The sequence below is a fragment of the Borostomias antarcticus genome, assembly GCF_949987555.1.
Source record: "Borostomias antarcticus genome assembly, chromosome: 19".
Lineage (NCBI taxonomy): Eukaryota > Metazoa > Chordata > Actinopteri > Stomiiformes > Stomiidae > Borostomias > Borostomias antarcticus.
The window spans coordinates 2,228,032-2,242,807 of record NC_140252.1 but is presented as its reverse complement, the minus strand read 5'-3'; the positions used below and the strand labels follow the sequence as shown (position 1 = coordinate 2,242,807).

The following is a 14,776-nucleotide window of genomic DNA, read 5'->3' as shown; positions in this document are numbered from 1 at the left end:
AAACAGATAGCCTAGATTATACAACTGTTAGGCAGTGCGAAGGGCATCTCTCCTGCAGGACACTCACTGAGACTGTATTCTCTGTATAAGACTGTATGCTCTTGTTGAAGCAAACACCTTCTGTTGATCGCCTCTGGATTCTCGAGTTTCTACTCATGTTGTTAGCAATAGTCTAACATGGTAGGCTATAGGAGATTGATTCTTAGCAGTTCCCGCTTAGTCACTTATCTTGTTAATCACTGTAGGCGTAAATACTGTGCTCAAGAACACAATCTTGCTTGAGATAAACATTTCTAGAAACTAAGCAAAATTTATTTCATTCTGCCTCGACCACGCCTATTCACATCAGGTAGGCTCGTTCAGAATCCCACAGCCCAGAAAGAGCTAATTGCTCATATCACTCAACAATAAGCACCTACATGTCCTTCCATGTAGGCTATAGGCCTATCTTCACTACATGGGCTGCGATAGGATCGGCTAGGCGACTGGGCTCCTGCGTTCTCTATAATTCTCATGGCACAATAGCCTAGCCACTCAAGATGCGATTCAGACATTTTTAGAGCCAGGTCATCAAATTCAGTAAAAAGGAAACGAGGAGTGTGTGTTGTGATGGTTGCTTGTCACTTTTTGCAATCCTATGTAACGCAGCCGGTGCGCCTCAGGTCACTTCACTGCATAGGCTACCAACCAAACGAGGACATTGCCCCAGACGAGGGGTGTAATAGGCGACAGACAGTCCAAAAAGACCAGGCGGAGTCATTCTGCAGGGAATCCAAATGTGAATCACCCAGGGAGGGCGAAAGGTAGCCTACACACACGGGCAGACACCAGCTTGATAGGGACCAGGTCTCAGCCCCAGTTTCAACGCTGTGCTTTACGCACCCCAAAAGAGACCCCGTTTAAAAGCATAGGCCCCGCTTCTGTGTACCTTAAATCATTTTAGCCCCTTGCCAGACAACTTGTCTCACTGGGCAACGATTTCTGTCCATAATCGCATGCACTTTTAGACATTTTAGGAGTCAAATGCAACTGGAAACCTAGTGCGCACGGCTCCATCCGAGAGATCAACGGCGGTGTTTTTACCCGGTCGCGAATAAACAGACGAGGCCGCCGCAACCCAAACAACTTTATTTCGAACGACAAATAGGCTGCTCGCTGTCACATTCGCTTTCGGACTTGTGCTCCACTCCAACTTTGATTTTTATCCCTTTATACACCAGGAGAAAACACAGGAGGAACATAATTTTGGTAACCGAGCTCCTCGGTGGTGGAGCTGAGTCCACACGGTTCTCATGGCGCGTTTAAGGCCAACCCCTCGCAGCGTCGAGGACTCACAGTCAGCAGGACCGACATACAGTACGTGTGTGATACCGCAGAGCAAACTCAAGATAGACATGGCAGAAGTCGCCCCAGCTCCCGCAGCCGCCGCTCCGGCCAAGGCACCCAAGAAGAAGGCAGCAGCCAAGCCCAAGAAAGTGGGACCCAGCGTCGCCGAGCTGATCGTCACGGCTGTTTCCGCCTCCAAGGAGAGGAGCGGTGTCTCCCTGGCAGCGCTCAAGAAGGCACTGGCTGCCGGCGGCTACGACGTGGAGAAGAACAACTCCCGCGTCAAGATCGCCGTCAAGAGCCTCGTCACCAAGGGCACTTTGGTACAGACCAAAGGAACTGGCGCCTCTGGATCTTTCAAGATCAACAAAGCAGCCGAGGCGAAGGTTAAGAAGCCACCTAAGAAGACCCCCGCCCCGAAGGTCAAGAAGGTAGCCGCCAAGAAGCCCGCTGCAGCCAAGAAGCCCAAAAAGGTCGTGGCTAAGAAGCCTGCAGCTGCAAAGAAATCTCCCAAGAAAGCCAAGAAGCCCGCAGCGGCAGCTAAGAAGGTGGCAAAGAGCCCCAAAAAGGCCAAGAAGCCCGCGACACCCAAAAAAGCCCCAGCCAAGAGCCCCAAGAAGGCCGTCAAGCCCAAAGCTGCCAAGCCCAAGGCTGCCAAGGCGAAGAAGGCAGCCCCCAAGAAGAAGTAAACGTCTTTTTTCTGTCCTCTTTACCGTCACAAAGGCTCTTTTAAGAGCCACCCACCCATCCATAAAAGCGCATCTCCATGTATGGCCACCGGATTCACGCGGGCGCACACCCAACCGTAATAATTCCGATATAAAGCACTTAATCTAATGGTACTGAAAACGAGCTGCACACGCTGGTGTTTCATTATAATACACTTCCACAGCACTGGTAATGGGAGGCTATGAATTTCAACTGTAGGGTAAAACTCATATTATCTGATGCATGTTCATGGTCAACTGGCGTGCACGGGGACCAGATGGACACGTAGTTTATTCAACATTGTCTTTTTGGCGCCTGAAATGAGAGGAGTAGTGAGAGAGCGGCGGACCAGCGCAGGCCGTGGGCGCGTTCGTAAGGATCAGGACTGCGCAGTCGATGATCAGAGCTGATCGCCGCCATGCTGTGACCCTTTGCATTGTGGCCAAATTCCGTCCCGACTCGCTCCAACGTGATACGTACTTTGTAGGGTTATACATTATTGAAATTACAAACTAAAATAATTAGTAAAACTGTATTTTGAGAAACGCCCATAGACATGCATGCATTCTCTCTAAGTCTAAAGCGACGTACAATGTTTTGAGTTGGGGTTAAGTGGCACAGCGGTAGGTAATTTTTTTTTAATTTGTTGGTCTTTACAGATCAAACAATCATTGTAGTTTGATGGTGTGCATGAAACCAGGTAAAGGAGGGAGTAGGTTAATAGCCCTGTTGCTCTTTTCTGTCCATTATTGTATAAGTCTACGAGGAGATCAAGCCATTTATACAGGGACGTCTAATTATTAGGGAGAACAAACTAGGTCATTCATGCAGCACACTTCATACACAGGCAACACGAAGCGTTTCAATTAAACACGTTTTAAATTAAAACAACCAAGAGAAATACAACTATGCCCAATAACGGTATTACATGCTGTAAAACCTGCAGCCGGCAACGTCCGTGGAATAACTAAGCGAATGTGCCTCAACTCGGGAGGTGGCCCACGTAGTCGCAAGTAACGGAGAACACGAGGATGATGGAAACGCATTCCAGAGGACAATGGAAATACACTTTGCGCTTTTTAAGGATAGAAGTGGGTGGCTCTTAAAAGAGCCTTTGGGATTATTGGGAGAATTCACGTCAGTGGCGACTTCACTTGGATTTGACCGCCTTCTCGGTCTTCTTGGGGAGAAGCACTGCCTGGATGTTGGGCAGCACTCCGCCCTGGGCGATCGTCACGCCTCCGAGAAGTTTGTTGAGCTCCTCGTCGTTGCGGACAGCCAGCTGGAGGTGACGGGGGATGATACGAGTCTTCTTGTTGTCGCGAGCAGCGTTGCCGGCCAACTCCAGGATTTCAGCAGTCAGGTACTCGAGCACAGCGGCCAGGTAGACCGGTGCACCGGCTCCCACACGCTGGGCATAGTTGCCCTTACGGAGAAGTCTGTGAACACGACCCACCGGGAACTGGAGACCGGCGCGGGATGATCGGGTCTTGGCCTTGGCCTTTGCTTTGCCTCCTGTTTTCCCTCTTCCGCTCATTTTCAGTATAGAAATATTTTGGAAACTCAGTAATGTGACTCAACGGCGGTCGGATTTGTATACCTTCCGTAAAGTGGCGCCCTTTTGCGTTTGTCGCTTTATCCAATCCCAGTCTCCGTGTTAATAGCCAATGGGGAGAAGGAGGCGATAGCCAGCCAATGAAGTAGCCCAGAGAGGCTGTCCAATCAGCGCACGGCAGCGGGCGTTATAAAAAAGGCACATTACCCTCTTGAAGCTTTACCTTCGACTCTCGGAAAAGAAAGCTGAGATCATGGCCAGAACCAAGCAGACCGCCCGCAAATCCACCGGTGGCAAAGCCCCGAGGAAGCAGCTCGCCACCAAGGCGGCTCGTAAGAGCGCACCCGCCACCGGCGGTGTGAAGAAGCCTCATCGTTACAGGCCCGGCACAGTAGCCCTGAGAGAGATCCGTCGTTACCAGAAGTCAACCGAGCTGTTGATTCGTAAGTTGCCCTTCCAGCGCCTGGTGAGGGAAATCGCTCAAGACTTCAAGACCGACTTGCGCTTCCAGAGCTCTGCTGTGATGGCCCTGCAGGAGGCCAGCGAGGCATACCTGGTCGGCCTCTTCGAGGACACCAACCTGTGCGCCATTCACGCGAAGAGGGTGACCATCATGCCCAAGGACATCCAGTTGGCCCGCCGCATTCGCGGAGAACGCGCCTAAATTGGTCTGAGTTGTTTTATCATTTCAACATCCCCCAAAGGCTCTTTTAAGAGCCACCTCATTATCTCTAATAATAAAGCCAATGTGTTCCTATTATAACTTTTACAGTATAGTGCGTCCTAATGGGGGTAGTTTGGACTGCTAGTTCTACTACACTGTCCATTCACCACCGTCTTGACATCCACGTATACAATGCAATTATTGTTCTTCGTTGACCTTACGCCCAGCCATGGATTTCAGCCTGTACCGCCTTTTTTGACACCCAAGAAGAGAACTTGGAACGGAATGAAAGTCAGACTTTAGTCCCTTCCAGCATTTGATTACAGCCTCAGAGAGAGTATGAACTTAGTTTCAAAATGTTTTATTCAAACACTAGTAACGTGCTTTGTTTAGCGTATGAGGTGGTTTAAACAAGTGAATAGCCGTTCAATCTATTTTAACGTGATGGGAAAACCACAGCAAAGTGAGATTAAGGTGTTTTTTTTTGTCTCGTTTCTTTTTCCTCCTGCGTTGTGGTATGTTACAGGTGGACTAAAGTGTACCATACCTAAACAATACCACAAAACGGGAAAAAAATTCTTCCCTGACCCCTCTCAACAAGGCGATCGAGCAAGCTCCAGGAGTATGTTTGTCTACCGGCTAAGAACATATTATAAAGCAATACATTACATTAAATTACATTTCAGAGTAAGAGAGGCTAAAAAGCATCATAGGAGAGAGTACATTCTACGGACATGCTACGACATCCACAGCAGACACGGGGGTATCTATCGGACTCCGGGAGGTCTGCTGGTGACAGTGGGACATCCACTGGACCTGGTTAGAAGATAGGAGGGAGAGAGAGAGGCACTAGGGAGAGGGAAGGCAGAACAGGGTTAGTAGCACATAGAGCCATACAGACCACACAGATATTGAAACAGGCAACCTGGGGCTAGCTCCTGGATTATATTTGTCTAATGGCTAAGAACATTTAAAGAACAATAAATTACATTAAATTACATTTTCAGAGCAAGAAAGGCTAAGAGCATCAGGTCCAGGCCTAAGCCGGATGTGGACTGATGTGTGTCTGTGTGTGTGTGTGTGTGTGTGTACTAAATACTACGACATCCACAGCTCCACAGCTGACCTGGACCTGGTTAGAGGATAGGAGGGAGAGAGAGAGGTGCTAGGGGAGGCAGAAAACGGTTAGTAGCACACTGAGCAATTGAAGCAACACAGCTGTCAGAACAGAACAAGCCTGTTTCAGGGTAACCAGCTTCTGTACACTACTTGATATACATACAGTGCATAGCAGGATAAATACCAATGTATACAGAGGATTCACAGGTAGGTTTGAGGCTGCCTTTCTGTGTCTCAAGGTCCTAGCTAGTGATTGTAGGCTAGGTCGAAAAGGTACGTCTTGAGGTCTCGCTTGAAGACCTCCGTTGACATAAACAAAGTACCATAGATAATGATGAGATACTTTTACTTTTTATAATGCTCAATAAATGATTTATTTTGAATAGAAGCTCCATTTCTAGAGGCAGATTCATGCAATATGTATGGACAAAAGCTGTTATAGCTGCAAACGGCGGACCAACTCCTTATGAATGCCTATTAATTTAGAAAGGGATGTCATAAAAGCTCCTCTAAGTGTAATGTGTAGACATCCTAATACTTTTGTCCATATAGTGTACATAAAAAAAAAACTATCGGTGCTTCTTACCTACAGGACCAAACACACCTCATGTGAGAGATATTGTGGCGACATGATCAATCAAGCAAGCAATCAATCAATCAATCAATCAATCAATCAATCAATCAATCAATCAATCAATCAATCAATCAATCAATCAATCAATCAATCAATCAATCAATCAATCAATCAATCAAAGCTTTATTTGTATAGCGTATTTCATACACAGAGGCAACACAATGCGCTTTACAGAGAACAAGGGAGGTGGGCATAGGCCCCACCCCTACATATATCAGAGGGAAGAAAAAAAAAACAGTATCACCCAGGGAGAGAAAAGTGAGCTGTAAAAATTATTCCCTGACCCCTCTCAACAAGATGATCAAGCAAGCTCCTGGAGTATGTTTGTCCAACTGTTAAGAACATTTATAGAGCAATAAATTACATTAAATTACATTTTCAGAGCAAAAGGGGCTAAAAAGATCATAGGAGAGACATGGTAAACACTGGTGTATGTCTGTGTGAGCGTGAGTGTGCCTGGGTCCAGGTAGAGGCAGGGGTCGGGGGAAGGGTGGGGGTGGGAAAATGATACTGACCCGGGTTAGGGTGAGGGGAAGGGGGACTGGGCCCAAGTCCAGGCCAAAAGCCGTAAGTGGACTGGTGTATGTCTGTGTGTACGTGTGTGTGTGTACGTGTGTGTGTGTGTGTGTTACCTAAATGCTACTCACTTTACCGAGACCAATGGGAGGGTGGGCATAGTTCCCACCCCTACATATTCCAGAGGGAAGCAACAAAAAAAAAAAAACAGTTTCACCCGGGGGCCAGAAAAGTGAGCCGTTACAATTATTCCCTGACCTCTCTCAACGAGACGATCGAGCAAACTCCTGGAAAATGTTTGTCTATTAAACTTATACAGAGCAGTAAACATGGGCTAGATACTTCATAAGAGAGACATGACTAACAGGAGAGTGCACAAATAGTTACAGAGAAGTTGCCTACATGGTAGGCCATTATGTGTTAGCTATCACTGTAGTCTATAATATGATATTTGAGTGAATCTTATAACAAAGCACAATACGCACTTAGCATAACAGGCTCATAGAGAATGCCGCAAGGCAGAGGTGGGGAAAGCGGAGAGTCAAGGGTAAAACATGGGTAGGGTTGGGTGGGTAGGGACAGCTGACGACACAGTGTGGGAAGGAGGAGCCAGTGGTCCGGTTCCAGTTCCTGCTTGGTTGTTGCCTACTCACCTTCCCGTATCCTGTATCACCTGCACCTCATCCCTCATTACCCTTAGCATTAAAGGAGTAGTAAAGGGAAAAATCATGTTTAGCCCTGTTTTAAGGTTACTTATCATCATATACAATGGTTCAGATCAAAAAGTTGACAAAACTAGCACGTTTGAGAAAGTGATGATTGCTCTACCACCGTTTTGGTCAGACAATGGATGTGGGTGGGCACCTTGAAAAATCATTCAAAAAACATGTTAAACTCTCAATTTCAAAGACAGCCAAATGGTCGGGCTGGAGAGGGATATTTCTCAGGGAACCCCGCCCCTCGAGCACTCGCTGGCATCCCACCTGGTCCCGGGGGCGGTCTCATGGGCGTCCAGCAGGTCAGCGCAGCTACCTGGGGCCATGGCGACACAATGGGGCGAATTGACTAAAGCAAATTGCGCCCGCTAATTGCACCATTACATTGCGCGTCAGTTGCTCCAGCTATGTGCTCCGTTTTAAAAACCCATTCACTAAAGACATTGCGCTAATAATATCCCAGCGCAAACACGCCCATCCGGTGTTTGCGGCTGAGTGCAATTTGCTGCTGATATAGGAAATGACTATAAATACTGCGCATACAGCGCATACAACTCGTATGCATATCATTGGAGGATGGCAGACAGAAAAAGAAAGATACGATTTTCAGACAGCGAACTTGAAGGCCTCACGGACGAGGTTCAAAAACATGTCTCACAGCTTTCCGCAAAAAATATCACGACTGCAGCAAAAAATCATATTTGGGGTTTAATTTCCCAATCAGTCAGTGCCATTTGTGTGTGTAAACGCGGAAGACTGCAAACGGAGGTGGAATGATTTAAAAAGACGAACAAAGGAAAAATTGTCAATTTATGTTATGCAAGTTGCAGTACGATGATCTGGCATACTTTTGGGGGAGTGTATAACATTGCCCCACCGGTACGATCTAGGCATCTAAACGGCTTTTCAGGATTCCAAATGTGCACTCAATCACACCGCGCGTCCTGATGTGAGCCCGGTTGTACGCCGCCTCTCCAACGTTGGAAGGATTACGCACGGGAGTCATCATCCATGGCTGAAGATGATACCTGCCGTCACCTATGATATAAAAGCAAAATATTTTCAAGACCATTCAAAAAAAAAAAATATTGTGTAGGCTATGTTTTTTATTTATTTATACCTATATCGGCCCCCAGCCGTTCAATGAACAGCTATAGGGAATGCGCAGTTTCGCGTATAGACTATTATACGCACAGTTTCGTGCTATGTAGGCTATTATAAATAAGTATTATTCATTGGGGGAGCTTGGACTCGCTGGGGACGGGTGGAGAGACGCATAGTCAACTGAGCCTCCCCAGACGCGACTTCATCCTCCAGTTGGCTGAAGAGCTGCGCGCTCTGGTGTCCAAACAGCTACCGCGGTGGTTCTAGTGTTAAATCAAAAAGTGACCTTCTTCTTAATATTCTCTCACGAACAACATGCCTGGCATTGCGATGCCGAATTCGCCTCGCAACAATCACTGCTGCCATGATCAGCGGAAAGGCTGGCCATGACACCCCTTGCGCTTGAATACCACCACGTCTCTGAAAACGGAATTAATTTCACTTTAACTGCGTGAGGCAATTTGCGCCGATCTTTGTGAATTGGGCGGGTTTTGCAATAATGTTCATTTGCATAGAGAGGGGAACATTCTCCGCCCATATTACCTAATTTAAATATGAGCTAATAACACCGGCGCAGAGAAACGCAATGACGAACGCAACGCAGTTAACACCGTATTTCACCCTTTGCGAGGGCTTTGTGAATAGCAAACATAATTTCTGACTTATTTGCACAGGCTTTGCGTCAGGAAAAGCTGCGCAATCCTTTAGTGAATTCGCCCCTATGAGTTTAACATGTTTTTGAATGATTTTTCAAGGTGCCCACCCACATCCATTGTATGACCTAAACGGTGGTAGAGCAATATCAGACTTTCTCAAAAGGGCTAGTTTTGTCAATGTTTTGATCTGAACCATTGTATATGATCATAAGTAACCTTAAAACAGGGCTAAACATGCATTTTCCCTTTACTACCCCTTTAAAAAAAATAATCCGGCTAAAAGTGGGCTATGCTAAACCGGCTATATCTGGTATATGTTTAGCCTAGACTTCTATTAGACGTATTTTGCTTGCTGGGCAGCGTGAGTCACATCTGCTTTAGCAGGAAAAGACTGCGGCTCGAGCCGGTCTTTTAGCTGCAGCGAGACCTGCTTTTGAGTAGAGTGTTTCCGCCGACTGACAAAACTGTTAAGAAAATAAACAAAGAAGGTTTCCGTTTGGTATGGGGCACTACCAGAGAAGTGACAAAACGAGAACTCCTCTTCAAGCCAAGAATCTGCGGAGGTTTAGGCTCCATTGATTTTGGTATTAAATTGATGATAAGCCTGTGTAAAACAGTTGCAAAAGGCATGAGCCGAAATGTGAATTGGATTAGTGATGTCACAAAATGGAGGCACAAAATAGGAAGAGGTAGAAAAGACATCCCATACTACAAGCTCATATATAGTGACTTTGTAAAAAAATATGAACATCTATAAATTGACTGGTGCACTCAATCAAATGTAACCGGGTGGTAAATAATAATTATGTGTTCCCCAGGTGTTGCGCTGTGTAGCGAATGTGTTTTCTTTTAGTTTTAAGTTAACGTGTAATTGCGTGGGTATTTGGGCCGCCACCACTAGAGGGCGATGTCGCATGTTCTAGTGTCATGTGCAGTGAGATAGTTTCCTGCGCAGTAAGAGTCTTTTGGTGAGAAGCACTTCTGTGTAAGCATCGCTGTGTAAGAAAGCGCATCTTCGGAATCCAGTATTATCTGTGGTAAATAATATTAAAACAATGTACATCTGTCCACTGCCGTATTGTTTTGGGAAAACTAAATTGAAACTTCCTGCCAATTTTAGGAACTTGTTGTCACTCTTTATTTTTCTATGAGTGACATCACTAACAAAATAAAGAACTCCCCCAGAAGCAGTTGTGCCCGGTGTGTCCCTAAAATCCACGGGCTACAATATTGGTACCAGGAGTGGGGTCGAAGACAAATTGGCAAAGATAAATCTACGGCAATACGGCAGTGGTGAAGATTGGCAGGCGGTGAACGGTGTCACCAGTGGCCAGCTTGGTGGAGGAGTAGCTGTTGGGAGTGACGACTGGTGGTGTTCCAGAGGGAGCCAGTGACGACAGCTGTACCTGTGAGGAAGATCATCGTTCCTGCCTTGGTGGTTCCTGTTACAAAGTCATCAAGAGACTGTGTCATCTATATCTCCAAGCAAGTCCCAGCAGAGCTTACATCATCAAGAGACTGTTTTATATCCTTGAGACTGGTGTGGTGTATGGGACTGAGTATCATAGTAGTTATCACCTATAACTGTAACAATGTCAGTGGTAGAAAATGATAATGGTGAAAATAATGGGGCCGCCGCAGGTGGTGATGGGGACACAATGGAGGAGCTGCGGCACCAGATCAGGGAGCTTAACAGATGGAGAGATGAAACGAGGGCAAGTAGTGCCAACAGGGGAAATAGTTCCCAACAATACATCTGTGTACCAAGAGAAAGGCAAATCCAAATTGTTACTGGGGATATCAGTAAGGATGGGAGGTCAGTGGGGGAATTCATTGAGGAAGTGGAAAGGGTCCTCAGGACCAGAGAACAGTCTAGCGAAGAGAAGTCTGACTTCCTCCTCTCCCTCCTAAGAGGTCCTGCTCTAGAAGAGGTCCGACTGTGTATGGGAGATGGGTCTAGGCCTAGGCCACCTAGTGATCTTTTCACTTTCTTGCGTGAGGCATTTGGGGAGAAACGCAGCGCTACACAACTCCTGCAGACCTTTTACCAACGTAGGCAGCTAGAAGGTGAGAATCACCGGGATTACTCCCATGCGCTTTCCCAGATCCTAACCTCTGTAACCCAGCAGTCACAGGATGCTGTATCCAATGATAAAGTAGTCCTCAGAGATCAGTTTGTTGAGGGTTTGAGGGATGCAAACCTTAAGCGGGAGCTCCGCAAGTTTATCAGAGACAAACCTGAGTCAAACCTCCTTGATGTTCGTAAGGAGGCAAACATGTGGTCGGTGGAGGACGATAGGTCCCACGGCCCTAGAGTGGTAAAAAGCCGACAAGTTCAGTCAGAAGTAACCTGTGAGCCACAGTGTGCAGCCATCTCTGCCAGTGATCAGCCAGCTACTTTAGACCATGTCCTAAAGGTGGTTGCACAGCAAGACAAACGGTTGGCTGAACAAGACCAAACCATTTCAGAGCTAACTAAAGCAATTAGAGAACTGACAGCAGCAACTAACAGGCCTAGAAGGCAGCCAAGGTACACTGAGGATGGGTAGCCCATATGTCTAAGGTGCAATGGGGTGGGACACATAGCCAGGAAGTGTACTCAAACTCGGGGTCGAGACAGTGTGACCGTCCCGTCATCTGCGGTCCAGGAAAACTGATGCCCTCGGATGCTAAGAGCCAAGCCCTTCGAGAGAAACTTACTGGCTCATATAGAGACATCCCTTACAGAAGTAGGATACTTGAACATGCAGTTGGAAAGTGCCCTGTAGTAGACTTAAGGATTGAAGGTGTACCAGCATCATGCATACTAGACACAGGCAGTAATGTAAGTACGATCACAGAGAGCTTCTTTAGGCATCATTTGTATGGAAAAGATGAGGACATCGAACCTACATCTGAGTGGTTAAAGATAACGGCAGCCAACAAATTAGACATCCCTTACCTAGGCTATGTAGAACTGGATGTAGAGACCATGGAGATGACCATACCAGAGTGTGGGTTCTTGATCGTTAAGGATGAACTGAACTCCTCCCCTTTCCCTGGGCTGGTGGGCATGAACATTGTCAAGAGGTGCAGACAGTTAGCACAGACAGAGTTTGACACCACCTTAGGTGGACAGCTTGATTCAGGATGGAGAGAGGCTTTCCAACAGTTGCAGACAGCCAGTATGACTGAGCGGGCAACTTTTGCCAGAGTCTCAGGGAAGGATATTGTCCATATACCAGCCTCATCTATCGCAAAAGTAATGGCCAGGGGGAGTAGGACTGAAAAATATGGGGGACCTGCGCTACTGCTAGAGCCAGTGAACACACCGTTGCCGGGTGGCCTAGTAGTTGTGCCTATGCTAGTGTTCACTGACAGTCAGGTCTTTCCAGTTCAAGTTATGAATCTCTCAGGAAGATGTGTGGTTACAGCCTAGGACTAGGCTGGGAGTGCTGTCCAGCGTAAAGAGCATGGAAAACGATGGGCGCTGTGAGGTCAAGTTTCAGAGAATCTCAGCAGACACTGAGGAGGTCACAGTCGATACCCACACAGGCCAGCCATTGAACACACCGTCCATGTTTGAGAATGTCAAGATAGGAGGGAGCCCTGAACAGCAGGCCAAGCTAAGAGTGATGCTGGAGAAATACTCTACCGTCTTTGCGTCAGAGGATGAGGATTTAGGTTACGCGGACAACGTACAGCATGAAATACATCCTAGTGATGACAAACCAGTGACCCAACCTTACAGGCGAATTCCACCTACACAGTATAGTGAGGTAAAGGAGCACATCGCCGAGCTTTTAAGAAAGGGTGTCATTCAAGAGAGTGCAAGCGCCTACGCATCCCCTGTAGTACTTGTGCGCAAGGCTGATGGTAGTCTACGGTTGTGTGTCGACTACAGGAGACTGAACTCTAAGACCAAACGTGATGCATTTCCGTTACCTCGGATAGATGAAAGTTTTGATGCACTGAGGGGGGCCAAGTTCTTCCCACATTAATCTGCCTTTAACTGCACAGGTTTGTTCTTTTTCTATTAATGCGTCCAGGCAGCTTTGAAGCCGGTTCATCATTACCTAGGTAAAGCTTTGCATAGATCTTGTAATCAGTGTTAGTTAAAGTTAAGTGCCTCCAATTGTTGATATTTCTTTCGTCTCCTTTTTTATATAATAGAGTAATTACTCCTTTATAGAAGGACTCATAAAGGAGGCCCTGTTTGATTCCTTCGTTGAAGGCCCGGACCAGCAGTGGGGAGACCTCGTAACTAATTTCCTGATATAGGTCTGCCGGCAGGCCATCTTTTCCAGGCGCACGTTGCTTATTCAGTTGTTTAAGTACCTGTTGAATTTCATCTGCTTTTATTTCATCAGTGAGTGAGGTGGGATCTTCACATTTACATAAATCCGCAGATGTCAAGAAGTCTTTTGTAGCCGATTCCTCAAAGGGGAGTTCGTCATACATCTAATCAAAGATTTATTTGACCGTCTGTCTCATCTTAGATTCATCTGTGATTACTTCCCCGTTCTCGTTTAGGATAGCATTAATTTGTTTGCTTCCTTTTCGTCGCATTTCTTCGCTCCGCCGACGCTGGAGACTGAAGTTTTGGCCCAGCTGGTCGGCGCGGTCGACGGCGAGGACATCGGCGTGCCCCCGCAACAACCGACAACCCCGATGCTCTCCCTCCGCCTGATGATGAGGAAGAGCTCTCCGAGGCAGACAAGGGTCTCTCTGCCTCAGAAGCCACTATGGCTAGTGGCTCCTCCTTCCCGGGGCAGGGTTCCTTCGACCGCGACCTGCCCTGGTTGCTGGGTAGAGCCACGCATCACCTTGGCATCCCCGTACTGGAGGCTGCTGCGACTACGGGGCTCCCCCTGTGGAGCTCCGTCTGCTACGGGCGTCCCTCCCAGCCTGCTTCTCGTCTCCTGCCGGCTATGCCCAACCTGGAGGCGTTCGTCGAGGCTGAATGGGAGCGGCCGTTGGCGATCAGATGTCCGCTTCACCAGTTCAGCAGAGCTAACGAGGGTAACCGGCTGGACTGCTGTAGCAGCTATCGTCTCTCCTCCCCTGGAACCCGACATCGCAGTGGTCCTGGTGCCTGGTTCCTCCGCCTGGGGCTCGGCCAGGAAGCATACTGGACGTCAAGGACAAGACAACCCTGCGTTTTTCGCTGGCCGCGCAGGCCGTGGCTGCCTCCTCCTCTATTGCTATGCTGGCCATTTACATCGGCCAGCTGGCTATGGAGCAAACCCCCCCCTCTATGGATGAAGACAGGAGAGCGGAGATGGCCAAAGCCGCCGGAGCCGTTGCTCAGCTTGTGAGAATCTCCGCCTCCTGTCTGGGTGGAGTGATGGCCATGTCGGTGGTGCAGCAGCGCCACCTATGGCTCTCCCTGACTCGTCTGCGCGAGGAAAACAAAGGTGTCCTCCTCAACTCACCGGTCAGTAGGGAGGGGTTGTTTGGGGCGGCTGTGTCTAACATCCTGGAGCAGTGTCGCAGCCAGGAGCAGGACCGGCTCCTCCTCGCTCGCCACCTCGCTGCTCCGGGGGAGCGCAGTGTGCCGGCACGTCAAGGTTAAACAACCTGCCACGGGGTCCCGCCCCGCTACGGCCCATGGACCGGTTCGCCCGGGCTCCTGGACTGCGCGCGCGGCTCCTCCCCCGCGACCTCCTCCTGCCTACCCCGCCCAGGGTGCCGGGACCGGACCGGCGTCTTCAAGCGCGCCCACCGCTCCGCTTCCGGCTTGGGTTAAGAAGAGACTCACCTATTGATGGTGGTGGTGTGCCCACACCATGCTGTGTT

At 48.2% G+C, this 14,776-nt stretch overlaps 3 protein-coding genes across 4 annotated transcripts in view; 2 read left to right on the top strand and 1 right to left on the bottom strand.

Annotated features, from left to right (window-relative positions):
- Positions 1-1,394: 1,394 nt before the first annotated feature.
- The window catches only part of LOC311321656 (histone H1-like), a gene marked incomplete at both ends in the record, with an annotated part of 38,862 nt that continues 25,480 nt past the window's right edge, over positions 1,395-14,776 (top strand). The window contains one exon of one of the 2 annotated variants that reach the window (XM_084453658.1): positions 1,395-1,985. In XM_084453658.1, the coding sequence (XP_084309784.1) occupies positions 1,395-1,985 (591 nt within the window). Of the gene's footprint in view, positions 2,016-14,776 lie in introns of those variants that run through there. The other variant, XM_084453659.1, reaches the window with a different exon arrangement.
- Positions 3,185-3,571, bottom strand: LOC311321686 (histone H2A-like; the record flags this gene model as incomplete). The annotated part of the gene is made up of 1 exon (XM_084453691.1): positions 3,185-3,571. The coding sequence occupies one exon, from the start codon at positions 3,569-3,571 to the stop codon at positions 3,185-3,187; it is 387 nt and encodes a 128-aa protein (XP_084309817.1).
- LOC311321679 (histone H3.2) lies at positions 3,843-4,253 on the top strand (the record flags this gene model as incomplete). Its single annotated transcript, XM_084453684.1, has 1 exon — positions 3,843-4,253. One exon carries the CDS (start codon positions 3,843-3,845, stop codon positions 4,251-4,253), a length of 411 nt encoding a protein of 136 aa, XP_084309810.1.